At 42.6% G+C, this 26787-nt stretch overlaps 1 protein-coding gene across 3 annotated transcripts in view; it reads left to right on the forward strand.

Annotated features, from left to right (window-relative positions):
- The first annotated feature begins 966 nt into the window (after positions 1 to 966).
- Positions 967 to 26787, forward strand: part of rnf216 (ring finger protein 216) — a 187634-nt gene continuing 161813 nt past the window's right edge. For 2 of the 3 annotated variants that reach the window (XM_078558614.1, XM_078558615.1), the window contains exons 1-5: positions 1045 to 1065; positions 1580 to 1636; positions 6556 to 6668; positions 9709 to 9836; positions 17055 to 17681. In XM_078558614.1, coding sequence (XP_078414740.1) covers positions 6602 to 6668; positions 9709 to 9836; positions 17055 to 17681 — 822 coding nt within the window. In that variant the 5' untranslated portion in view covers positions 1045 to 1065; positions 1580 to 1636; positions 6556 to 6601. Of the gene's footprint in view, positions 1066 to 1579; positions 1637 to 6555; positions 6669 to 9708; positions 9837 to 17054; positions 17682 to 26787 lie in introns of all 3 variants that reach the window. The other variant, XM_078558616.1, reaches the window with a different exon arrangement.

Raw genomic sequence — 26787 nt, forward strand, 5'->3', positions numbered from 1 at the left:
GAGAGTTACTGCTCTTAGCATCAAGACAGCTTTTGACTGAATGTGGCATCAAAATGTTCTGGTAAAGTTGAAGCCAATGGGAATTGAGGAAACCTCTCCATTGGCTGGAGCCATACCTAGTACAATGGAAGATGGTTGTTGCAGGCCAATCACCTTAGGCCTGGGACTTTGCTTCAGGAGTTCCTTAGGGGAATGTCCTAGGTCCAACCATCTTCAGCTGCATTTGTCAGTTACCTTCCTAGCATCAAAAGATTGGAAGTGAGGATGTTTGCTGATTGCACAGTGCCATACCCAGCTCCTCAGATAATGAAGCAGTTTGTGCCCCCACACAGCAAAACCTGAACCATTTTCAGAATTGGGCTGACAAATACACATAACATTCGCACCACACAAGTGCAATGACCATCTGCAACAAGAGAGAATCTACCTCTTTAATTCAATGGCATTATGAATGCTGAAACACCCCCCCACCAAAAACATCCTGGGGCTCATCATTGACCACATTGGACCAGCCACATAAATACTGTAGCTATAATAGCAGGTCAGAGGCTAGGTATTTTGCAGCAAGTAATTCACCGCCTGACTCCCTAAAACCTTTAAGCAGTTTACAAGGTGCAAGTCAGGTGTTTGATGGAATATTCCCCACTAGCCTGCATGAGTGTAGCTCCAACAACACTCGGGAAGCTCGACACCATTCAGGGCATAGCAGCTACTTGCCAGGATTGAAACCCCATCAACCACCTTAAACATTCGCTTGCTCCAACTCTGACATGCTGTGACAGCAGTGTGTACCATCTACAAGATACACTGCAACAACTCACCAAGCCTTCTCCTACAGCATTTTCCAAACCTTTTACCATCTATAGGAAGAAAGACAGCAAACATATAGGAACACCAGCACCTGCAAGTTCCCCTCCAATCCACAAACCATCTTGACTTGGAACTATATTGCCGTTCACCACTGGCTCAAAATCCTGGAACTCGCTCCCTACCAGCTTTGTGGGTGTACCTACACCATACAGACTGCAGCGGTTCAAGAAGGCGGCTCACCACCACCTTCTCAAGGTAATTATGATGGCAATAAGTGCTGGCCTTGCCGTGGCACTCACATCCCATGAATGAATATTTTAAAAAACATTACTGGCACTCATTTGATCAGTCTTTGGTTCAAGATGGGAACAAGAAAAAACTTTCAACACTCCTTGGATCCTCCTCTTCCTCCACCCTGCCCCCACCCCACCACCCCGCCAAAACAAGTGGCACTGTTGTTTAAAAGGCAGAACTCTGTTCTAAAGCAACACTTCTTAACTTGAAGAAATGTCTGCATTGCATAGAATATCAGTGGCATTGAAATTTGAGTAATGAGCAAATCACCCCTGATGTTGCTAGTTGTGGACTTTGACCTCGGGACACATTTTTGTGGTCAGTTTTTAAAACTTGTTTTTTTTTTGACATCTCCGTAATGTTGCTTGTATAATTGTATGTTAATTTGAATTATTTGCAACACCAATAGGAGTAACATTGTTACAGTTCACTGCACCTGTCTACTCTGTATCATTCCCTTATTCTCCCCGTGCAGACGTACACTCGATGAGAGGACACACAACATTGGCTTAAGGAAATAAAATAACTGGTTGTAAATATGTGCAGTACATTTTCAAATACGACCTACAATATAACCAGTACCAAAAACTGACAGCTTATTAACATTTTTATTTGTAGGCTTTAGGCAAATCAAAAATTGGCAGCTAATGGTTTTTGCAATGTGTTTGGATTGGAGGGAACTTCAACTTTGTGACGATATACCGTAGATTGAGAGGTGTTATAAGTTGACCCGGCATATAAAATGACACAATTTTCAGCGCCAAAATGCATGTTTATGCCTATATTCAACCTATAAGTTGACCCCCAATTTTTCAGTTAATAAATGCAATCAGACAGAGTCAACATGGTTTTATAAAAGGGAAATCGTGTTTAACCAATTTATTTGAGTTCTTTGAAGGAGCCATGTGCCGTAGATAAAGGGGATCCGGTAGATGTACTGTACTTAGATTTTCAGAAGGCATTTGATAAAGTGCCACATCAAAGGTTAATACAGAAAATAAAAACTCATGGTGTAGGGCGTAACATATTGGCATGGATAGAAGATTGGCTAGCAAATAGGAAGTGGAGAGTTGGCATAAATGGATCTTTTTCTGGTTGGCAGGATGTGACGAATCGTGTGCCACAGGGATTAGTGCTGGGGCCTCAACATTTTACAATTTATATAAATGACTTGAATGAAGGGACCAGAGGAATGGTGGCTAAATTTGCTGATGACACAAAAATAGGTAGGAAAGTAAATTTTGAAGAGGACATAAGGAGGTTGCAAAGTGTCATAGATAGGTTAACTGAGTGGGCAAAGATCTGGCAAATGGAGTATAATATGGGCAAATGTGAAATCGTTCATTTTGGCAGGAAGAATAAAAAAGAAGCTTATTGCCTAAATGGTGAGAGATTGCAGAGCTCTGAAATTCAGAGGGATCTGGATGTCCTCGTGCATGAATCACAAAAGGTTAGTGTGCAGGGACAGCAGGTAATTAGGAAGGCTAATAGAATGTTATCATTTATTGTGAGGGGAATTGATTATAAAAGTAGGGAGGTTATGCTTCAGTTGTACAGGGCATTGGTGAGACCACATCTGGAGTAATGTTTGCAGTACTGGTCTCCTTTTTTAAAAAAAGATGTACATGCGTTAGAAGCAGTTCAGAGAAGGCTTACTAGACTAATACGAGGGATGGGTGGGTTGTCTTATGAGGAAAGGCTGGACAGGTTAGGCTTGTAGCCATTGGAAGTTAGAAGAGTAAGAGGCGACTTAATTGAAACCTTTAAGATCCTGAGGGGCCTTGACAGGGTGGATGTGGAGAGGATGTTTCCGCTTGTGGGAGAATCTAGAACTGGGAGTCACTGTTTAAAGATAAGGGGTCGCTCGTTTAAGACAGAGATGAGGAGAATTTTTTTCTGAGAGTTGAGTCTTTGGAACTCTCTTCCTCAAAAGGTGGTGGAAACAGAGTCTTTGAATATTTTAAGGCAGAGCTAGATAGACTCTTGATTAACAAGGGGGTGACAAGTTATCGGGGGTAGGCAGGAATGTAGGGTTGAGGTTACATTCAGATTAGCCATGATCTTATTGAATGGCGGAGTAGGCTCGAGGGACCGAGTGGCCTACTCCTGCTCCTAATTTGTATGTTCATATATATGTATGTTTAGGGCTATTCTCACATTAGGAGTTGACCTCAATTTATCAGCTAAGAAATATATGTTTAGGATTCTACTTCCTTTATTAGTTGGTGCATGGGATCAAGCAGACAAATGGACCGATTTGCCAAGAAGATGCATGGGACTTTAAGATGTGCTTAACACAGAGCATACTGCACATGGCAATTGATGAACAGAGATGGGTCCTCTTGCAAAAAGAAGCAAAAATCATCATTTTCTCACTCATTAAATAACTGCGTTGCAGCAAGGGAATTTGACATTAGTGAAAAACTGCTGCAAGAATGAAAGGAGGAGGAATCCATCCTGAAGAAGATGCCCAAGATCAAATGTGCCATTAGAGCAGGGAGCAGCTACTGGCCTGAGCTTGAGAAGCACGTATCGGAATGGACCCTCAAATTATCAGAATGGTTGCGTTGTCATGAGAAATGCAATGCGTATGCACTGTAACCTCTCAAATCCGGAATGCTTGGGACCAAGGCATTTCTGGATTTTGGAATAATGTTAGAATGCCTAACCACAAGTGTGTAAACTGGATATAAATATGCACCTGAGACATAAAACAGTAACAAAACATTATAAAGCAGGAATAAATAGTTTTATCCAAAACCGTGATGAAACATTGTAAAGCAGCAATACCTTATAAAGGGTGGGAAGGGGAGACGTAGTGATTGTAGCGTGGGAAAATAGAGGAAACTTAATTACCAACAGGCCCAGGTCCAACCTTATTAGCCTCTGTCATCCATCTTGCCCTTACTGTAACAGTGGTTCCTGAACTGTCAGTCACATCCCCTGATGGACTTGCATAGAGAGCTTTTGGGGTAGTAGACTTGTAAAAAATTTCCTGAAAGGAAGAACCCACAAGATAACCTTGTTATTTCGTGCAGAAACTTAGGCAATATTAAGGAGAGAGGGAGAACAACTGGATACTAATGAGATTGGATGCTGGGATGGATGTGTGGAGTGACAATAAAGAACAATATCAGGAACCAGTACATCAGAGGGGTAATGAAGATTGTGGATGCATTGAAGAAAGTAGCCAATAAGAGATTGAAATGGCATGGTCATCTTTTGTGGCGAGAGCAGATGTGGTGAGGGGAATGATGGAGATGGGATGCCAGGAAGAAGGAGAAAAGGAAGGTCCAAGACTAGATGTGTGCTAGTGAGAGACTTAAGCACAACAGGATTGGAAAAGGAGTAGGTGACTGACAGGAGGAGATGGACAAGGTTGATCAACCAGCAATGTGGTGATCCCAAGTAAAATGAGAGAAATTGAAAGAAGATGAGAGGCTGAGAAATTGGAATTATGCCTTTACTGGCTAGCAAGTCAGCATGTCACAGAATCACAGTGCAGAAGAGGCCCTTCGGCCCATCGAATCTGCACCGACAAAGAAACACCTGACCTACCTACCTAATCCCATTTACCAGCACTTGGCCCATAGCCTTGAATGTTATGATGCACCAAGTGCTCATCCAGGTACTTTTTAAAGTATGTGAGGCAACCCACCTTCTCCACCCTCCCAGGCAGTGCATTCCAGACCGTCACCACCCTCTGGGTAAAAAAGTTTTTCCTCACATCCCCCTAAACCTCCTGCCCCTCACCTTGAACTTATGCCCCCTTGTGACTGACCCTTCAACTAAGGGGAACAGCTGCTCCCTAACCACCCTGTCCATGCCCCTCATAATCTTGTACACCTCGATCAGGTCGCCCCTCAGTCTTCTCTGCTCCATGAAAACAACCCAAGTCTATCCAACCTCTCTTCATAACTTAAATGTTTCATCCCAGGCAACATCCTGGTGAATCTCCTCTGCACTCCTTCCAGTGCAATTACATCCTTCCTATAATGTGGCGACCAGAACTGCACGCAGTACTCCAGCTGTGGCCTCACCAAGGTTCTATACAACTCGAACATGACCTCCCTACTTTTGTAATCTATGCCACGATTGATAAAGGCAAGTGTCCCATATGCCTTTTTCACCACCCCACTAACGTGCTCCTCCGTCTTCAGAGATCTATGGACACACACACCAAGGTCCCTTTGTTCCTCAGAACTTCCTAGTGCCATGCCATTCATTGAATACTTCCTTGTCAAATTACTCCTTCCAAAATGTATCACCTCTCACTTTTCAGGGTTAAATTCCATCTGCCACTTATCTGCCTATTTCACCATCTCGTCTATATCTTCCTGTCGCCCAAGACACTCAGCATCACTGTTAACCACCCGGCCAATCTTTGTGTCATTCGCAAACTTATTAATCCTACCCCCCACGTAGTCATCTATGTCGTTTATATAAATGACAAATAATAGGGGACCCAGCACAGATCCCTGTGGTACGCCACTGGACACTGGCTTCCAGTCACTAAAGCATCCTTCTGTCATCACCCTCTGCCTCCTACAACTAAGCCAATTTTGAATCCACCTTATCAATTACCTTGTGTATCCCATGTGCATTTGCCTTCTTTATAAGTCTCCCATGTGGGACCTTGTCAAAGGCTTTGCTGAAATCCATATAAACTACATCAACTACACTACCCTCATCTACACACCTGGTCACCTCCTCAAAAAATTCAATCAAATTTGTTAGGCCCAATTGCAGGTCTGTGTCAGCTTGAGGCCTGAGCCAAATTCAGCACTGGTACTTGTTTGAATAGAAGTGGTGAGCTCTGGATGCTAAATGAATGTGGCATCAGGCACACCTTGAACATCAGTGGGACTGCTGAGCTGACACCCTTTCCTCCTTCCAGGCTGCCCATTCTTTATGTTTAACAGTGAGTTAACTTTCTCCTGCTAAATCTTCATACGTGACCTTTGAAAACCCAACACATCAGCATTAATAAAAGACTTAGGACCTTCCAAAATTGGTTATTCAAGTGTGTTTGTGTAACAATTGTATACAGTTAAAGAAGCCTTATTTTCAGATCCTAATGCACAATTAACTCCTGACTGATTTAGACCTTTATGGGTATACCAACTATATCCTGCTGAATCAGTAAACCTCTATTTGGGCACACCCATTATAACCTATGCTTAATTGTGCATTAACATCTCATTCCTAAGGTGAAACTATTCCAGTATATTTCCATATGTAAAATTTGTAGTTTAACATCCCTGTTTAAGGAAAGCCTGAATGTTCCAATTTTTTATTAGTTGAGGACCATAAAATATGTTTATTAACCAAACCCTTCAGCCCAGCTTGAACTGCACAGTTCCCTTTCTATTTTTGTAATTAAGTAATTGGTCAAATACTGGTGGTTGACTATAGTACATTTGACTAAAATGTATTATACTTTATTTGCAGGTATGTGAAACATTTGGAGTGCTACATTCTGGTTCATTGTGCGGCGATGGCTGAGCAAATAGTGGAGGAGGAGGTAATCAACGTTTCCATGTACCAGGGAGATTCCCATAGTGGTAGGTACTGCAATATCACAGCAGAGTTGCTGTTTTATGTCTTATATAGTTTTCCTGTGTTAATGAATGATGGCAAAGATGATGTGTAAGCAGGAACTGCCCTTGCATAATTTTTCACATGATTAATAAATAACATTCCTTAAACAATTCTCCAACGTGGATATCATTCCATTTGTTTTATTTGTGCAGTTACTTAGAGAATATTTCAGGAAGAAACATTCAGCCCCTCTCTATTCAATTAAGTCATGGCTGATCTGTTTCTTAACTCCATTTACCTCCCTTGGTGCCTAAATAATCTATTAATTGGTTCTGAAATTTTGAAATGACCCTTAGCCTCAGTTTTTTAGGGAGGGAGTCCCAGGTTTCCATTACCCTTCACAGTTTAAATTACACCCAGTTACATTTACCAAATTCATATAGAAGGCTGGAAAAACTCAGCAAGTCTGGCAGCATCTGCGGAGAGGAACACAGTTAACGTTTCGAGTCCGAATGACCCTTCAACAGAACTAAGTAAAAATAGAAGAGGGGTGAAATATAAGCTGGTTTAAGGGGGTGGGTAGAGCTGGATAGAGGGCCAGTGATAGGTGGAGATAACCAAAAGATGTCACAGACAAAAGGACAAAGAGGTGACATCTTTTGGTTATCTCCACCTATCACTGGCCCTCTATCCAGCTCTCCCCACCCCCTTAAACCAGCTTATATTTCCCCTCTCTTCTATTTTTACTTAGTTCTGTTGAAGGGTCATTCGGACTCGAAACGTTAACTGTGTTCCTCTTCGCAGATGCTGCCAGACCTGCTGAGTTTTTCCAGGTATTTTTGTTTTGGATTTCCAGCAGCCGCAGTTTTTTGCTTTTATCATATAGAAGGCTGTTTGCAACGGCACTTCACCCACAAGAAGTATAAATCGATTTAGGTATTGTATAAAACGAATCACGTATGCAGCTCCATCATCAGAATAAATTGGAATTCATGCAAATTTTGTATTCTTGTAACATGAGTGATTTCATTTGGAGATTTAAGTAACAAAATATTTCCCTGAAGATTATTAAAATCACAACTTATGTTGAGTGCTTAAAAGCTAAGGTTATGTTCAAGGAATATTTCCTTAATGGAATCAGTTTTTTCGCTTTGGCTCCCAGCTGATGAGATATCCATGAAAACATTAAGAAGGTAGAGGCCCTAATTAGGAGGTGAGTCCCTTATGATCTGCTTTAAAATCTTGTAAATTTTTCATTTTAATATTTAAAGTTGTTGCTCTATTTTTCAGATGAAAGCATGACAATGTGGCTATTGTTAAATAGCTTGTTTTAAATTTTTTTTAAAACTATCTCGCTCTTCCATTACAATTATTTCATCATTCCCTTCTTGCTGGAGAAATCTAATGGGTGAAATCAAGTACATTGAAAATGCTTTTATCACATTTTTATCTATTCTGTTGAGAATGATGTTTACCCCTGACCCCCAACCCTTCCAACTACCATGCACTTTGTACGTGAGCACCGCATTCCTTTATATTGCTGCATCTTGCTAATGTGCTGCATATAAGGACACTTTATGTATTTTAGTACTTCTGTTAAAAATTGTATTTTGTGAATTTTTATTCTCTCCTGTATGTTGGAATCTGGAGCTAGGGATTAAACATTTCCCCATTTTTGAGAACTGTATTGGTGTTAAATACTTCCAGTTAAGATGTATCCTGGACTGACTGAAGAGTAAAGCTACTGAGATTTTGCCTTTGTGATGTGACATAATCCCAGCCTTAAAAGAATGCTGATGCACTGGTGAGATTTTTCAATTGTCTGCTGGCCCCTCATTGAGATTACATATTATGGCATTTTTACTCCTTGGTCCTTCACTCAGTAAGAACGGAATTGAACATTCCTCAACTTAGTTCACATAGCTCCTTCCTGCTGACAAAAAGAGAAGACCTGCAATCCCACCTCAGAATTAAAAGGAGTGCAGATTATGCAACTGAGTTTCCCTTCCTGCTTGTTGAGCCCAATGCATGCCCAGTCCAGAATATTTTAGAACGTACAAAAGCTGCAACTTTCCAGTTTGTCACGTATCTCTTCCACACTCCAACTTTGTGGCACATTTGAAAGAAAATTGAAAAGGAACTGTCCTTTGATAATGTAATTCAGTCAAGAAGAGGCGTTCCCAGTCACTGACCTTTTTCTCCCAAAGCTGTTATGTGATAACCAGGGTTCAAAATAAATGAAATTCACATTTTTTTTTAAAGGGAGAGGCAAAGGTGTGTGAGCTGTGGCCTGCTTCTCAAAAGTCAATTGTGTTAGCTGTTACCTCCCCAGAGTAAAACTCTCCAACCAGGTGGCAGAGTATAATTCTCAAAGTGGACCAGTGTTGCTTTGCACAAGCAATCTACAGGCATGAATGCCTTTAAGACTGCCTCTCTTTTTGTGTTTTGAAGTGGTGGGGCGAATGAGATGAATATAACTAGTTATTTCTATAATTGGCAGGTAGAATTGTCATTCATAAAGCAAGCCATGGTGTGTTTGTTGGCCTTAGACTCACCCTACCGAGGGAAAAAGGCAGACAGTGACGTTTGGAAAAGTCACAATTACATTGACAGTAGTTGTGCTTTTTGTTGTTGTAAATAATTGAAACAGTCTAAAATGTGAACTTTTATATTTTGAAAGAAAATCACTGTACGCAATGGATTTGTGATCCTTAATAAAAAGCAATTTTGCAAATATGGTTTGTTATGCAGAACAACCCTTTGCCCTCACCAGCCTCAGTTTTAGGCCTTGGCTGTGAGTAAACCACCTGCCCCCAGCTTCAACCTGAGGGAAGAGTTCCCTACTCCTTTCACACTTTACCCTGGCACTCCATCTGTGCTGTGCTCCCTGCTTTTTCTAACTGCACCACTCTTCTGTATTCCCCATCAAACTGCTCCGGCCCCTGACCTACATCATTTGCTACCTATGGGCAACACTTGGATGAGAGCTAGAAAAAATTGTCAGTAAATGTTGTAGATTTTTTTTTTTGCAGTCAAGCCATCATTCTCCAATTTCTGTTCCAGTCTGGAGAGATCCTCGCAATACTCCAGTCATCACCATTACCGATGACTCTGACTCAGATGATGATGATCCACCAGTTGTGGCCATTGAGAATCGACTAGCAGAGGATCAAGATGTTGTACTCATTGAGGTATTATGCTTTGTTTTACTTCCGTCTATTTAGGGAAACTGATTTGCACAAGATGTGCATTAGAAGCAGTGTGAAGGTGCTTACTAAGGTGGTAAGAAATGGGTCTTTTGGGAGTTTACAATGTCAGTTGGGGAGACTAAGCAATTGATTGCAGCAAGGGAAATATCAACAGGTGTACTTTTGGAGGATGACAGAAAATGATGTTCCCTCGTTCATTTGGTATGTATATTCATACCTTTTTCTTTGAAACATGTTAATGCTTCTGTTTGTATGTGCTACATGCGCGTGCTATTGGAAATGAATACAACATTTACCACTGCAGCTGTGTTGATTAGTCATTTGATGTCAGGTGATCAGCCCCATTCAGCCTGAATATTTGACTACCTTTTATGTTCAACAAAATAGAATCGGTCGACAGAAAAACTGTCCTTGGATACTTATGAAACATATGTATATGCTGCAACTCCATTCTCCCAAAGGCTTTGGATAATTTTTGTTAAATTCGTGCACATCTCAGCCATTCATCTGTCAAGAATGTTGTGCATGGGAGCTCTTGTGTTTGCCACCACCGTTGTTCTATCAAGAAAGAAAAAAAAACAGACTTGCATTTAAACAGCATCTTTCATGACCTCAGGGTGTCCCTGAGCACTTTGAACCAATTGAGTACTTTTGAAGTGTCGTCACTATTGTAAGGAACGTGGCAGCTAAATTGCACACTGCAAACTTCCACAATGGTCAGATAATCAAAATAATCTTTTATCAAATAGAAATGTATTTTGGCGAATCACTTTGTTTTATTAAAATTTTATAGCTAATACCCAATTAGACATTAAAGCAGGAAGTTATTTCACAAGAAGCAAAATACTGTGCCTGCCGCTCACCAACTTTATTTACCACACTCCTTGCGTTCACATACATATATAGTAAACCTAATTTAGGCCTTATTGCATTTACTCCTACCCCACCAAATTCATTATATTTCAATCTAAGAAATAAGGGATGGAAATCAAATTAATGCTTACCCAATCAAGGTTCTTGCAGACATAGCATTGACGTTCAGGAAGGAAGATGTGCAACCAGTAACAGCATAGCGAGGTTTGTCTTGTCCAGTTCTCCATTCATAAAGCATGCACTCAAAACATGGCTTCATGTCTGTTCCAAGTTCAATCAGTAGTTACCACCTCTTAAGGTTTGATACTTATACCCCTAGTAGTTTATCTGACAGTGTTGGTCTCATCTCCTCCTTTGCTAAAGCTGCCTTCATGAGGCTTGTTGTGTTCTTTTGTACCAAACACTTATCTACTCAACAGCTACTAACTTCAAATATGTCCTAGGTCTATCCAAGACTCAATTTCATAGACTATTACACACAAGCCTGTCATGCTTTCATCCTTTATCTGCATAGCTGACTATTCAGTTTATCCCCATAAGCTTGCTCCTTTCTCTAGGAGGCTCATCTCACATTGCTCTCACACGCATAAATAGGGGAGCAGATACTTAGGCAAATCTCAGAAGTGTAAAAATAATAGGGTAATAATAGTAGGGGATTTCAACTTCCCCAATATTAACTGGGATTATCTTAGTGTGAAAGGCTTTAAGGGGGCATAATTCTTAAAGTGCATCCAGGAGAGCTTTTTGATCCAGCACATAGAAAGTCCTACAAAAGAAGGGGCAGTCCTGGACTTAATCTTAGGGAATGAAGCTGGGCAATTGATAGAAGTGTCAGTGGGGGAGCATTTTGGGGGTAGTGACCATAACTCTAAGATTTAAGCTAGTTATGGAAAAGGACAAAGATGGATTGGAAATAAAGGTCCTGAAATGGGGGAAGGCCGATTTCAATATGATAAGACGGGATCTGGCCAAAGTGGACTGGGAGCAGCCTTGTAGGAGAGTCTGCATCAGACCAGTAGGAGTCATTCAAAAAGAAAACAGTGAGAGTTCAGGGCCAACATGTTCCCGTAAAGGTGAAGGGTAGGACCAACAAGTCCAGGGAATCCTGGATGTCAAGGGATACAGAGGACTGGATAAGGGAAAAAAAGGAGACTTTTGGCAGATACAGGGGGTTGAAAACAGTGGAAGCCCTAGAGGAGCACAGAAAGTGTAGGGGGTACTTAAAAAAAAAAGTAATTAGGAGAGCAAAGAGGAGGCATGAAAAAACACTGGCGGGCAAGATAAAAGAAAATCTCAAGGCATTTTATAAATATATTAAGGTCAAGGGGGTAACCAGGGAAAGATTAGGGCCCACTAGGGACCAAAGTGGCAATCTGTGCGTGGAGCCTGAGGATGTAGGTGAGGTTTTAAATGATTACTTTTCATCTGTGTTCACTATGGAGAAGGTTGATGTAGGTGTAGAAATCAGGGAGGGGGACTGTATACTTGAACAAATTACCATTGAAAGGGAGGAGGTTTTAGCAGTTTTAGCGGGATTAAAAGTGGATAAATCCCCAGGCTCAGATGAGATATATCCCAGGCTGCTATGTGAGGCAAGGGAGAAGATTACAAGGGCTCTGACACTAATTTTCAAATCGTCTCTGGCCACAGGAGAGATGCCAGAGGACTGGAGGACAGTGAATGTGGTACCATTGTTCAAGAAGGGCAGTAGGGATAAGCCAGATAATTACAGGCCAGTGAGTCTAACATCAGTGGTAGGGGAAAAATTCTGAGGGACAGGATTAATATCCACTTGGAGAGGCAGAGATTAATCAGGGATAGTCAGCATGGCTTTGTTAGGGGAGATCATATCTAACAAATTTGATTGAATTTTTCAAGGAGGTGACTAGTTGTGTTGATGAGGGTAGTGTAGTTGATGTGGTCTACATGAACTTCAGTAAGGCTTTTGACAAGGTTCCGCATGGGAGAATGGTCAAGAAGGTAAGAGCCCATGGGATCCAGGACAATTTGGCAAATTGGACCAAAAATTGGCTTAGTGGCAGGAGGCAGAGGGTGATGGCTGAAGGTTGTTTATGCGATTGGAAGGCGGTGGTGAGTGGTGTACCACAGGGATCGGTGCTGGGATCCTTGCTGTTTTTAGTGTACATTAATGATTTAGATGTGAATCCAGGAAGTATGATCAGAAAGTTCGCAGATGACACGAAAATTGGTGGTGTCGTAAATAGTGAGGAGGAAAGCCTTAGATTACAGGATGATATAGATGGGCTGGTAAGATGGGCAGAGCTGTGGCAAATAGAATTTAATCCTGAGAAGTGTGAGGTGATGCATTTTGGGAGGACTAACAAGGCAGGGAAATACACGATGAATAGTAGGACCCTAGGAAGTACAGGGGTGTACATGTCCATAGATCCCTGAAAGCAGCAGCACCGGTGGATAAGGTGGTTAAGAAGGCATATGGGATACTTGCCTTTATTAGCTGAGGCATAGAACATATAAGAACAGGGAGGCTATGTTGGAGCTGTGTAAAATGCTAGTTAGACAACAGCTAGAATACTGTGTACAGTTCTGGCTGCCACACGATAGGAGGGATGTGATTGCACTGGAGGCGCAGAGGAGATTCACCAGGATGTTGCCTGAGCTGGAACGTTTCAGCTATGAAGAGAGACTGGATAGGCTAGGGTTGTTTTCCTGAGAGCAGAGAAGGCTGAGGGAGAACCGGATAGAAGTATACAAAATTATGAGGGGGATAGATAGGAAGAAACTTTTCCCCTTAGCAGAGGTGTCAATGACCAGGAGGCATAGATTTAAGGTAAGGGGCAGGAGGTTTAGAGGGGATTTGAGGAAAATCTTTTTCACCCAGAGAGTGGTTGGAATCTGGAACATACTGCCTGAGGGGATGGTAGAGGCAGGAACCTTCTCATTTAAGAAGTATTTAGATGAGCACGTGAAACGACATAGCATACAGGGCTACGGGTCAAGTGCTGGAAAATGGAATTAGAATAAATAGGTGCTTGTTGGCCGGCCAAAGGGCCTGTTTCTTTGCTGTATAACTCTGACTCTACTGTACAGCAATAGCAGCATAGTGTAATCGTTAACCTTTCTAATTCTTTAGTTTACTTTGATCCAGTTTGTAAGCTTGATATTTCAGCTTTCAAATTTTAGAATCTTCAGTGCCTCCTACTTTGATGGAAATTGATTGCCCTCTGCTCCTCTTCTTCAATTCCCTTGCAATGCCCCTCCCTTGCAGCCCCATCTCTACCCTCCATTTGTTTCTCCCCCAACCTTCCAATCTACACCCCTTTCCCCCATCCCCTTAGTTCAGATACCTAGACCCTAAGCTCTGGAAATCCCTCCCTAAATCTCTCCTCCACTTTCTGCTCCGAAGATGCTCTTTTAAACCTACGACTTTGACTAAACTTGGGTCACCTGTCCTAATATCTCTTCATGTACCTCAGTGCCATATTTTGTCCGATTACATTTCTGAGAAGCTCCACGGAACATTTTGCTATGCTAGTGGTGCTACATAAGTTTAGATTGTGGTGGTGGTAGTATTATTGAGGTAGGAGACAGTCAGCATAAAGTGTGCACACTCTGGCGAGACTTGATAAGTGGTGTTGTCCAGAGAACTGTTCTGGGGCCTCAGTATTTCACCACATTTGTCTGTGGTTTGGTTGAAGAAATGGAGAATTGTTTATATCTTAGTTTGCAGGCAACACAAAGTTAGAAAGCAGAGAAAGTAATGCAGATGGGAGTGAGAAGTTCTAAAGCGATGTAGATTGAGCAAAACTGGCAGATAGGGAACTATGAAATAATTTACTTTGGATCTAAGAGAGACAATTTCTAAATTGTGAGAAGCTCAAAACTGGAGAACTAAAGGGGCTGGGGTGTTCATGTACACAAAGTTAGTAAAAGAGTTACAAAATTCAATAAAAAGACTAATGCGATGGTGGCCTTTATCTCAGGGGTCTGAAACACCAAGAGGGGAGGGAAGAGTTGGAGGAGCTATTCTATGGTGGTTAAGAGCTTTTTTAGACCCCACCTGGAATACTGTGTTCCGTCCTGACCAATGAAAAGACATATTAGACTTGGCGGAGGTGCAGTGCAGATTCACCAGAATAGTACCAGGTTTGAAAGTTAAATTAGGAGGCAAATTTGCCGGAACCTGATTTGTACAAACACAGGCACGGACTGGTTGGGCCAAATGGCCTTTTTCTGTGCCATATATCCAATGCAATCCTATTTACTTCCTTGAGGGCAAAAGAATGATGAGTGATCTAATTGAGGTGTTTAAAATTGTAAATTAATTTGCTACAGATGAGAAGAATCTATTTATTCTGGTGTGTGAATTCAGAATAAGGGGGCAAAATCTAAAAATCAGAATCAAGTCATTCAAGAATGAAATCAGGAAGCACATCTTCATACACACTAGATGGCACAAAGATAGGTAGGAAAGTATGTTGTGAAGAAGACATGAGTTTGCAGACGGATATAGATAAGTTGAGTGAGTGGGCAAAAATCTGGCAGATGGAGAATAATGTGGGAAAATGTGAAGTTGCTCACTTTGACAGGAAGAATAAAAAAACAGAGTGTTACTTAAACGGAGAATGACTGCAGCATTGTGAAGTGCAGAGGGATGTCGGTGTTCTCGTGCATGATTCACAAAAAGTTAGCAGCATGTAATCAAGAAGGCTAACGGAATTTATTATGGAATTGAACATAAAAGTAAAGATGTTATGCTTCAGTTATACAGGACATTGGTGAGATCGCATCTCGAACGCTGTGTGCAGTTTTAGTCTCCTTATTTAAGGAAGGATGTAAATATGTTGGAGGCGGTTTACTCAATTGATACCTGGAATGAGTGGGTTGTCTTATGAGGAAAGGTTGGATAGGCTGGGCTTGTTTCCACCGGAGTTTAGAAGAGTGAGGGGTGACTTTTTTGAAGTAATATAAGATCCTGAATGGCCTTAATGAGGTGGATGTGGAAAGGATGTTTCCTCGTGGGTGAGTCCAAAACTAGAGGACACTGTTCTAGTATTAGGGGTTGCCCTTATAGGGCAGGTATGAGGAGAAATTTTTTCTGAGGGTTGTATGACTTTGGAACTCCCTGCCTCCTAAGATGGTGGAGGTGGGTCACTGAATATTTTTAAGGCGGAGGTGGATAGATATTTGTTAGGCAGGGGAATCAAAAGTTATCAGGGGCAGATGGGAATATGGAACTTGAAACACAAACAGATCAGCCATGATCTTATTGAATGGCGGAGCAGGCTCGAGGGGCCGAATGGTCTACTTCTCCTATGTAAACAGAGTTTAGTTACAGATCAGCCATGATCTAATTGAATGGAGGAGTGGTATGGCCTAAGTTGCCTTAAGATGTTGTTTACTCCTGTTATTTATAATAACTTTCTGGTTGACTAATGAACAATATGCCTCTTGCCTCATAGCCCCCATAACCAAATCACAGTCATATATTAAGCTATTAAATGAGAAAGGGAATGTCCAAGTAGGCAGTATGATGAAATATGCAATACACCTAAACTAATGTAATTCAGTTGCAAAAATGGAATAATCCAATTTGCTAATTCAAAGAAAATTGGTAGTGAAATTAATTGATAACTAGAGTATTTATTTTACAATGCTTTGTTTCTATTCATTACTTCATGAGTCATTTGATATATTGAAGCTGTTTAAGTTCTAACTTGTTGTTAAATTGCTCTTTTTGTCACAAATATCTCATCTCCACTATAAGCTCCAATGCAGATTTTGCTACACTTGTGATGGATTTTGAAAAAATAGTGCTGGACTTCTTGCTGTGCAAGTGCAATTTTATCTGGCAATAGTACAAGCCTAGTACTAAGTAGTCAGATTTGCAGGTGGTGCTCAATTAGTTAGGCCGTTAAATCTGAGCAGAATTCTCAAAATGAACGAGACAAAATATGTACATGAGAAGGATAGTGGCAGTAGTAATGCAATACTCTGTCTATACATCATGAAGTGGAATGGCTTTTGCAGTCCGATTCATGTTTGCATTTGGCTCATGTTTTTGAAGAAACCTGAATGACAGCTAAAGCCCTGAGGTTTAAAGAAGAGGAGAAATGTATGGCCCAGAATTTCCTGAGTTCTTCCCACTCCGCCACCCTATCTTTGTCAGTAATTCAGTGGGAACCCTTTTTAAGTGCAGAGAGGGGATTTGCACCATAACTCCCACTGATTTCAGTGGTGCAATGAGTGTCCCCAAGGAAACTCAGCCCCTCTATATATCTAGAAATTTGGCTATTCACTTTTTCAGACTTGATTTTGACTAACTGTATTCTGTCAAATCTCTTCCAGGCCCCTATTAGACAAATTCGACCTCCTATCATCATTCGACCTGCATCTGGATGGCGAAATGTGCAGCCAGACGAATTATTGAGGGAAAACCATGGAGGCAAAGAAAACTTTCAGAAGGAGAGGAGGTCTATCTTGGTGGCTCAACATAGACTTATGTCAAATATGGTAGAGGAAAAGGCAGAACCTGACCAAGCTTATCCTCAGCTGGCCACCAGAAATCGGAAGATTGCCCCAGGTGGACAGAATCACATTGCACAAAGGGACGAAGAACAAAATCAGGTGGACCCTGGAGTAGCTGTTGGTCCCAATGAGGATGTCCAGGCTCCAGACGTCCAAGCAGATGAAATTGAACTGCTGGCCATTCCACTTTTTCCAGCAGCGAAAGCGATGGAAGCGGTGCAGGAAGAAGCATCTGTGCAACTGGTGAGGGAGCAAGACCCTGTGTTACCTCAACCAGACATTTTACAGGCAGCTGTAAAAGAAGAAATTCAGCAAGTTGATGATGAACAAGTTGGTCAGGCACACCAAGGGGAGGATGTGATAGATAATATAATACTGGGCTTGGAGAATCTCGAGGAAGCTGCTGGTGAAGGCAAAGAGATCTTAAAGTCACTCGTGAAAGAAACAGTAAGTGTTTATCTTCGCACATTATGAATCTCTGTTCAGTCAGTTTAACTTGTATCAATGTTTGACAGACTAACTTGTACAATTCCTAACATGCTTCCTCCGTTCTGTATAAGAAACATCTGTACAGAGCATGGATGAAATTGCACCTGGAGTACAGTGTACAATTATGCTTCCTTATTTTAGGAAGGATATACTTGCATTGGAAACAGTTAAGAGAAGGTACACAAGACTGATTCCTGGGATGAAAGTGTTGTCTTATGAGGAAAACTTGAGCACATTGGGCCTGTACCCATTAGTGTTTAGAAGAATGAGAGGTGATCTTATTGGGGCTAGAAAGGGTAGATGCTAAGCGGATTTTTCCTTTCATGTGGGAATCTAGAACGAGGGGGCATAGTTTAAAAATAAGGGGTCTCCCATTTAAGACAGAGATGAGGGCTGAGCTTTCTCCATGCCCGCAGGTATCGGGTGTGTTCAGTGGCGAGTAGACAATATGGCACAATGGGTTTCACAATGATGTGAAACCTGTTCACAATCGTCCGCTCAGCCCTCCAATGGCGGGCTGCGTTCCCCGCAGACATCAGCATGTTATTAGGGCTGCCGACCAGAATCGTTTCTCTTCTCCCCACCTCCCCCCCGGCCCTTACCCAGCCCTTCCTGGATCATCCGTTCATGTCAGTGGGAAAACACGCTGATGTGTTTCACAACCGCATATATAAGGCGTGCACTTGGTGGGCTGCACCTTGCTTGGGACTTCAAGGTTTGTTTGCCTACCTTGCTTCGGTCAGCACCCGCAGTCGTCAGCACCAGGCTTCACAGACAGCACCACACCACTTTTAGTGGGGCTCACAGCAGGTCTCTACGTACCAGATCAGCCATATGTGGGTGGTTTTTCAATGGTTGCAGGGCTAGGGCTTGCTTGGCGAAGGAGGAGAAGTGGCCTCTGGCAAGGGAAGAGGTGCAGGACAAGGGCTGTACTGGGGAAGGAGGGTAACCCAGGGTGTGTTGGGGGGGGAAACATGTTGATCTGTGCAAGTGGCTTCAAGATGGTGAAGCCACAGGATGCAGTCTCCAGAGGAGATGAGGCCAGATGGATACGTGAGGGTATACATGTGAGAATGGGTGGTGGTGTCCCTTGAGCTGGCAGTGAGTGAGATGCCAGTAAATGTGTGATGAGCTTGAGTGTGTGAGTTTAGAGTGATGAGATGGCTGCCATACCCTGACTGCATGGATGAGATCATTCATCCTTTATCTGTATTGGATGGCCAACCTCTTCTGTGCAGCATTGGCGCTGATCACCACTGCCATCGCCTACCAAGCTGTAGTGGTAATGTTGCTGCCCATCCTGTGGCTCGAGCAGGAATAGAGCACATCACAGCCGGTTTCCACGGCGTACAAAGAGAGCTCGAGGGCTGCAGCCCTCTTGCCTTTCGAGGCTATGTCTTCTTTGCTGCAGTCCTGGGCTGGAAGCACTGAGCGCGGCTGTACTTTAAATGTGGTGCCCGGCTTGATGAAGTGGCGAGGTGAAGGCGTTGCAGGCGAATCGGAGCCTGCCCATCATGGAAGCGGCATGTTTCCTGGGAATGCATGAATAACGTGGCGGGTTTGGGTCAAAACGGCATGAAAACCTGCCATTGTGGCCGGTGGGTAAAACATCGTTTTACAGGCCCTCTACCGCACTTAGTGCAAATCTGGGATGATTCCGCCTGAGGAAGAATTTCTTCTTAGAGGGTCGTTAGTTCTTGGAATTCTCTCCCGCGGAGAGCCGTGGATGCTGGATCATTGTTTAATTCAGCCTTGAATATATTCACATTTTTGATCAACAAGGGAGTTAAGGGTTATGGGAGCCAGGCAGGAAAGTGGAATTAAGGCCACAATCAGATCAACTATGAGTATGCGGTTATGGCGGTGCAGGCTCAATCAGGTGAATGGCCTACTCCTCCTATTTCTTAACTCATGAAACAGCCATACCTCAAAAAGGAATTACCTTCCTGGTTTATGTCAGGATTTTAACATGGTTCACTGAGTAACTGTGAGCAAGTAATTCATAGTAACAGAGATGGGAGTAAGCTATTTAGCCTCTCACGTCTGTTCTGCCAGTTAGTGAGATCATGGCTGATCTGCGACCTAACTCCACTAACCGTCTTTTCCCTGTATCTCTTAATATGTTCAATTAAATAAAATCTACCATCGGTTGCTGTTAGCAGAAGAGTGTTTCAAATTTCGACCATCCTTTGCATGGAGACATGTTTCCTAATCTCATTCCTGAAAGGCCTGGCTCTAATTTTTAAACCATATCCCTGAGGCCTAGACTCCCCAACCAGCGGAAATGGTTTTCTCCAGTTTGCCCTATCTGTTCCCCTTAATATCTTAAACTTCAATCGAATCACCCTTAACCGCCTCAATTCCAGGGAATAGAGCCCTAGTTTGTTCAGTCTCTTCTCGTGGCTTAATCCTTGGAGTTCAGGTTTCATTTTAGTAAATCTATGTTGCACTCCCTCCAAGGCTAATATTCCCTGTGATGCCCAGAACTGCTCACAGTATTCCTGATATGGTCAACCAGGGCTTTGTACAGCTGAAGTATGACTTCTATTCCTCTGGTTATAAAGGCCAGCAATCCATTAGACGTTTTGATTATTTTCTATACTTGTTCCCTGACATTTTAATGATCAATGTACCCCTAAGTCTCTTTGGAACTCCATTGTTTCTAGCTTTCTACTATTTATATAGTACCCTACGTTATCCTTTTTAGGTCCAAAGTAGATGAACTCACATTTCCCTACTTTGAAATCCATTTTCCACAGTCTTGCCCATTCACTTAATTTATTGATATCGTTTCCATCTCATCTGAAGGTTGGCATTTGACCGTGTTGCATTCCTTCCACTGAAGTATTGACCTCAATTATATGCTAAAGTACTGGAGTGGAGCTTGAACCCCCAGACTTCTGACTTGGAAAGGAATGCTGTCAACTGAGCCTTGCTGCTACCTCCATGCCTGTTTCTATATCCTAAAGAGAGCTGAAGAAGAGCCATACGGACTCGGAATTACATATGGTGTAGTGGTAATGTTACTTGACCAGTACTCTGGAGGCCCAGGCTAATGCTCTTGGGACACGGGTTCAAATCCCACCACAGCAGCTGGTGGACTTTAAATTCAATTTAAAAATCTGGAATTAAAAGCTTGTTAAATGGTGACCATAAAACCATTGCCGATTGTCGTAAAAACCCATCTGGTTCACTAATGTCCATTAGGGAAGAAAGTCTGCCGCCCTTACCTGGTCTGCCCTAGAAATGACTCCAAACCCACAGCAATGTGGTTGACTCTTAAATGCCCTCTGAAGTGGCCTCGCAAGCCACTCAGTTGTATCAAACCGCTATGAAGTCTAAAAAGGAATGAAACCAGACAGACTACCCAGCATCAACCTAGGCACCGGAAATGACAATGGCATACCCAGCTCCGTCTACCCTGCAAAGTCCTCCTTACTAACATTTGGGAGATAGTGCCAAAACAGAGGTGGCAGCACAATGGTATACAGTCAGGAGGGAGTTGTCCTGGGAGTCCTTAACATCAATTCTGGGCCCCATAAAGTCTCATGGCATCAGGCCAAACATGGGCAAGGAAACATCTTGATGGTTACCGCCTACTGCCACTTCACAGCTGATGAATCAGCACTGCTCCATGTTGAACACGTCTTGGAGCACTGAGAGTGGCAAGAACACAATGTACTCTGGACAGGGAACTTCAATGTCCATTACCAAGAGCAGCTCAGTAGCACCACCACTGACTGAGCTAGCCGGGTCCTAAAGGACAAGGCTGCTAGACTGGGTCTTCGGTAGGTGGTGAGGGAACCAACAAGAGGCAAAAAAACTTGACCTCGTCCTCGCCAATCTACCTGTCGCAGATGCACCTATCCGTGACTGTATTGGTAGGAGTGACTGCTGCACAGCCTTTGCAGGGAGACCGTCCTTCTTCGCATTGAGGATACCCACCATTGTGTTGTGTGGCACTGCCACCATGCTAAATGGGATAGATTTCGGAGAGATCTAGCAACTCAAAACTGGGCATCCATGTGGCACTGTGGCATTGGCAGCATCAGAATTGTATACAACCTCATTCTCTAACCTGATGGCTTGGCATATCCCCCACTCTACCATTACCATCAAGCAGGGGGATCAACCCAGTTTCAATGAAGAGTGCAGGAGAGGGCATGCCAGGAGCAGCACCAACCATATCTAAGAATGAGGTGTCAACCTAGTGAAGCTACAACACAGGACTACTTGCATGCCAAACAAGAGAAACAGCAAGTGATAGACAGAGCCAAGTGATCCCACAACCAACGGATCAGATCTAAGCTCTGCAGTCCTGCCACATCCAGTCGTGAATGGTGGTAGACAATTAAACAACTAACAGGAAGAGGAGGCTCCACAAATATCTCCATCCTCGATGATGGGGTAGCCCAGCACATCAGTGCAAAAGATAAGGCTGAAGCATTTGCAACCATCTTCATCCAGAAGTGCCGAGTGGATGATCCATCTCAGCCTCCTGAGGTCCCCAGGATCACAGTGCCAGTCTTCAGCCAATTTGATTCACTCCATGTGATATCACGAAACGGCTGAAGGCATTGGAAACCGCAAAGGCCAAGGCAACATCCTGGGGGTTACAACACCATAGCAATAGTACGGAAGACTTGTGCTCCAGTGCAACTGTGCCCCTTGCCAAGCTGTTCCAGTGCAGCCACAACACTGGCATCTACCTGGCAATGTGGAGAATTGTCCAGGTATGTCCTGTCCACAAAAAGTAGGACAAATCGAACGTGGCCAGTTCCAGCCCCACCAGTTTACTCTCGATCATCAGCAAAGCGATAGAAGGGGTCATCGACAGCGCTATCAAGTGGCACTTGCTTAGCAATAATCTACTCACTGACGCTCAGTTTGGGTTCCGCCAGGGCCACTCAGCTCCTGACCTCATTACAGCCTTGGTCCAAACATAGACGAAACAGTTGAACCTAAGAGGTGAGGACCAGTGACTACCCTTGACATCAAGACAGCATCTGACTCAGTGTAGCATCAAAGAGCCCAAGCAAAACTGAAGTCAATGGGAATCTGGGGGAAATCTGTCCACTGGTTGGAGTCATACCTAGCAGAAAGGAAGATGGTTGTTCATTGTTGGAAGTCAGTTATCTCAGTCCCAGGACATCGCTCCAGGAGTTCCTCAGGGTAGTGTCCTAGGCCCAATCATCTTCAGCTGCTTCATCAATGACTGTCCTTCCATGATAATGTGGGGATGTTCACTGCACAATGTTCAGCACCATTCACAACTCCTCAGATACTAAAGCAGTCCGTGTCCATATGCAGCAAGATCTGGACAATATTCAGGCTTGGGTGATAAGGAGCAAGTAACACTCGTGTCACACAAGTGCCAGGCGATGGCCATATCCAGCAACAGATTTTCTAACTATCTCCCGTGGACATTCAATGGCATTACCATTGCTGAATCCCCACAATCAACATCTTGGGGGGGTTACCATTGACCACAAACTAAACTGGACTAGCCATACAAATCAAAAACAGAATTACCTGGAAAAACTCAGCAGGTCTGGCAGCATCGGTGGAGAAGAAAAGAGTCGACGTTTCGAGTCCACATGACCCTTCAACAGAACTGAGTATAGTTAGGAGAGGGGTGAAATATGAGCTGGTTTAAGGTGGGGTGCGGGGGGAGAGAAGTTGAGGGTGGGGTTGTTGTAGGGACAAGCAAGCAGTGATAGGAGCAGATAATCAAAAGATGTCACAGACAAAAGGATCAAAGAGGTGTTGAAGGTGGTGATATTATCTAAGAAAAGTGCTAATTAAGAATGGATGGCAGGACACTCAAGGTACAGCTCTAGTGGGGGTGGGGTGGAAAGACTGACAAGGTATTAGTTGTAGATTTAAAAATAATGGAAATAGGTGGGAAAAGAAAAATCTATATAAATTATTGAAAAAAACAAAAGGGAGGGGGAAGAAACGGGGTGGGGATGGGGGGAGGGAGTTTAAGATCTAAAGTTGTTGAATTCAATATTCAGCCCGGAAGGCTGTAAAGTGCCTAGTCGGAAGATGAGGTGCTGTTTCTGGCCTATCCAGCGACACCCACATACCATGAACGAATATCAAAAATATATATAATATATATATTTATATATTTTCTATAATAGACGTCTTTCACGGCAGTTACTGGCAGTTACTATATTTTAATAAACTGACTTAAAGTACAGCACCTGACTCTACTAATCTTAACAGCAGTATTCACTTTCACTCAATTGTCTGATTACTTCATATTTTTTTGATTACCATTTCAGGTGCAAACAGTGCGTGTTTCTGAGGCCCAATGATTAGTAAAGCATTTCTTTGTAGACCTGGTTTCCCCTGTCTAGATTGCCTAATATTTTGTACATCAAGTCCGAAGACTTTAAAACATATACTGGGTTACAACCTGCCATGGTCAAATAGTTGTCTGAACTGAGCGTTGTGCAGTTAAGTTCGATTATCCTGCTATGGTTTAGTCAAGTTACAGCACTTAATAAATTACCAAACAATAAACATGATAATGCAGAGGCCTTTTATGTTGTGTAATCATCACTATTGTAAATGATCAATAATATAGAAAAAAAGTTAGAGAATATTATGTTAAATGCAATTTTAATATCATAGTGGTACAAAAATATTACTGGAATGTGGAAGTGCTGTTTTAAACAAACTGATTTGCTGGAATATAGATCAGGAAAGATCATCTGGGAAAAGCAAGCACCTGAAAGCTGCTGTTTTAAGCTTTCATGTCACTGCATTTATTTTTTTAAAGTGGTTACAGCTGTCATTTTTATTTCTGACCCAGCCAAAGATATACCAAAGGGGTACTATTTGAGATAAGAGCATTAGGCTTGGCTAAGTGGTTGCACTCATGTCTGAACTAGATCGTGGGTTCAAGTGCCTCTTGAGATTTGAGCACATAATCTAGGCTGACAACCCAGTGCAGTACCAAGGGAGTGCTGCATTGTCACAGATGCTGTCTTTAGGGGTGAGGCATTAAACCTGCATTGTCAGGTGGATGTAAAAGATCCCATGGCACTGCTGGAAGAGCAGGAGGACTTTCCTGGTTTCCTGGGCCAAAGTTTATCTTTTGATTAACATTTAAAAGTAAACGGATTATCTGTTCATTTACCTCATTGGTCTTTAATGAACTGCATAAATAATTTACAATCCTCTGTAAAATCTGGTAATTCTACATTGCTGCACTACTGTTTCTTTCTGGGGTCTAATTGTGTCACAAACGACTGGAATTCACTTTTCCTGCTGGCATGAAGCTTGATTTCTTTCCCTGACCTTTGTTGATTCTTTCTTTCCCTTATCATTAGTTTTGCTGAAAAAAAGAGATTTTTTGTCGAAGCTTTACATCTTGCACTCATCCGGACAATTGGCAAGAAAATACCAGTGTCGGAGAAACATCATATTTCTCATGTATGAGGAGAGAGTGCTGATTGGTTGGCAAGTGGACTCATTGGTAGAGGCATTGTCATGGAGAATGCACCAGTTGATGGTGACTGATAGTTAACTGCCAAACATTGTTTGAAATTTAAACCAGGCAGCTTGACTCTGATTGGTCAAGGCATTGCCCTGGCACATGAATCAGTGAATGGCTGTCACTTATTTTGTTTAACTGAAACAGGCGCATTGTGTGTACATGTTCTTTCTATCTGCAAATATCTGTGTATTAATATATGTAGCTTCCAGTATACGCAAATGCGCCACACTGCAAGCCCAACTGGTAATCTTAATTTGGTTGTCAGTGTAATTCTTAGCATTCTTAGCACACTGAGGATTATTTAGCAAATGTTGTCCAATTGTGGAATCACGTCTAATGTTGGACACTGTTTTGAGTTTTGCAAGCACGGGCTAGTTGGGTATGGTCTTTACCTTGCTTGTTGGGCTCAGCTAAACAAAATAAGTGACAGCCATTCGCTGGTTCATTCCCCAGGGCAATGCCTTGACCAAGCAGAGTCAAGCTGCCTGGTTTAAATTTCAATCAATGCTTGGCAATTAACTGGTCAGTCACCATCAATTGGTGCGTTCTCCACGGCAATGCCCCAACCAATCAGCACTTCCTTCTCATATAGTATAAATGTGTTGTTTCCCCGTGACATTGGTATTTTCTTGCGATTTGTTCTGATGTGTGCAAGACGAAAAGCTTTGACAGAAAAGTCTTTTTTCAGCAATACTCAAGCTCGATGCTACCACACGGTTATCATTAGTTACAGAATAAGTCCCTTTTTACTTTGTTCCTATGCTCTTTTGGTTCCTATACTGGAATTTTTCTCCTAACCCTTTTTTTTTTGGAACCACTGTTCAAATTTGTAGCTGTGGAAGTACAATGGTGCCCAGCACTTGACGATTCCTGCCTTTTTCATCCCTTTAGCAGTGGCTGTTCATAGTTACACATTCCTTCCTATATGGCAGATTTGATGCTGTAACCATCAGACCACCTAGGGGACATAACACAAGGGGAAAATATCAACACCAAAAAAAAGTAATTGTTTATTGTTGAATGCTTTTAATATTTTGTGATGGCTTGAGGATACCCCCTCCACACCCTAACCCACATGAAGTCTCATTCCTGTGCTCACTTTGACCTCCATTGGCTCCCCGTTAGGCAATCCCTCAGTTTAAAAATTCTCACCGTAGTTTTCAAATCCTTCAATGGCCTCACCCCTCCCTATTCCTGTAACCTCCCCCAGTCCTGCAACCTTCCTGAGATCTCTGAGTATCCCAGATTTTTATAGGTGTACCATTAGCAGTTTTATTTTCTGGCTAGGCCCTCGGCTCTGGAATTCACTCCTATGTCTCTCTACCTCTTTATCTTTTAAAACGCTGTGCTCCACAAAACCTACATTTTGACCACACTTGATTACTCATCTCCTTATCTGGCCTGGTGTCTACTTGTTCCTGTGAGGCACCTTGGGACATTTTACTACTTTAAGGTGTTGTTGTATTGGCATGTATTTCGGTGTCTGGAAGAGTGTGGGTAGTCTTTTTGTAGCATGTTGTTGGAGTTTATTGAAGCATTTGCCAATTTTTTCTT

The sequence above is a fragment of the Cetorhinus maximus genome, chromosome 15, assembly GCF_964194155.1.
Source record: "Cetorhinus maximus chromosome 15, sCetMax3.hap1.1, whole genome shotgun sequence".
NCBI lineage: Eukaryota > Metazoa > Chordata > Chondrichthyes > Lamniformes > Cetorhinidae > Cetorhinus > Cetorhinus maximus.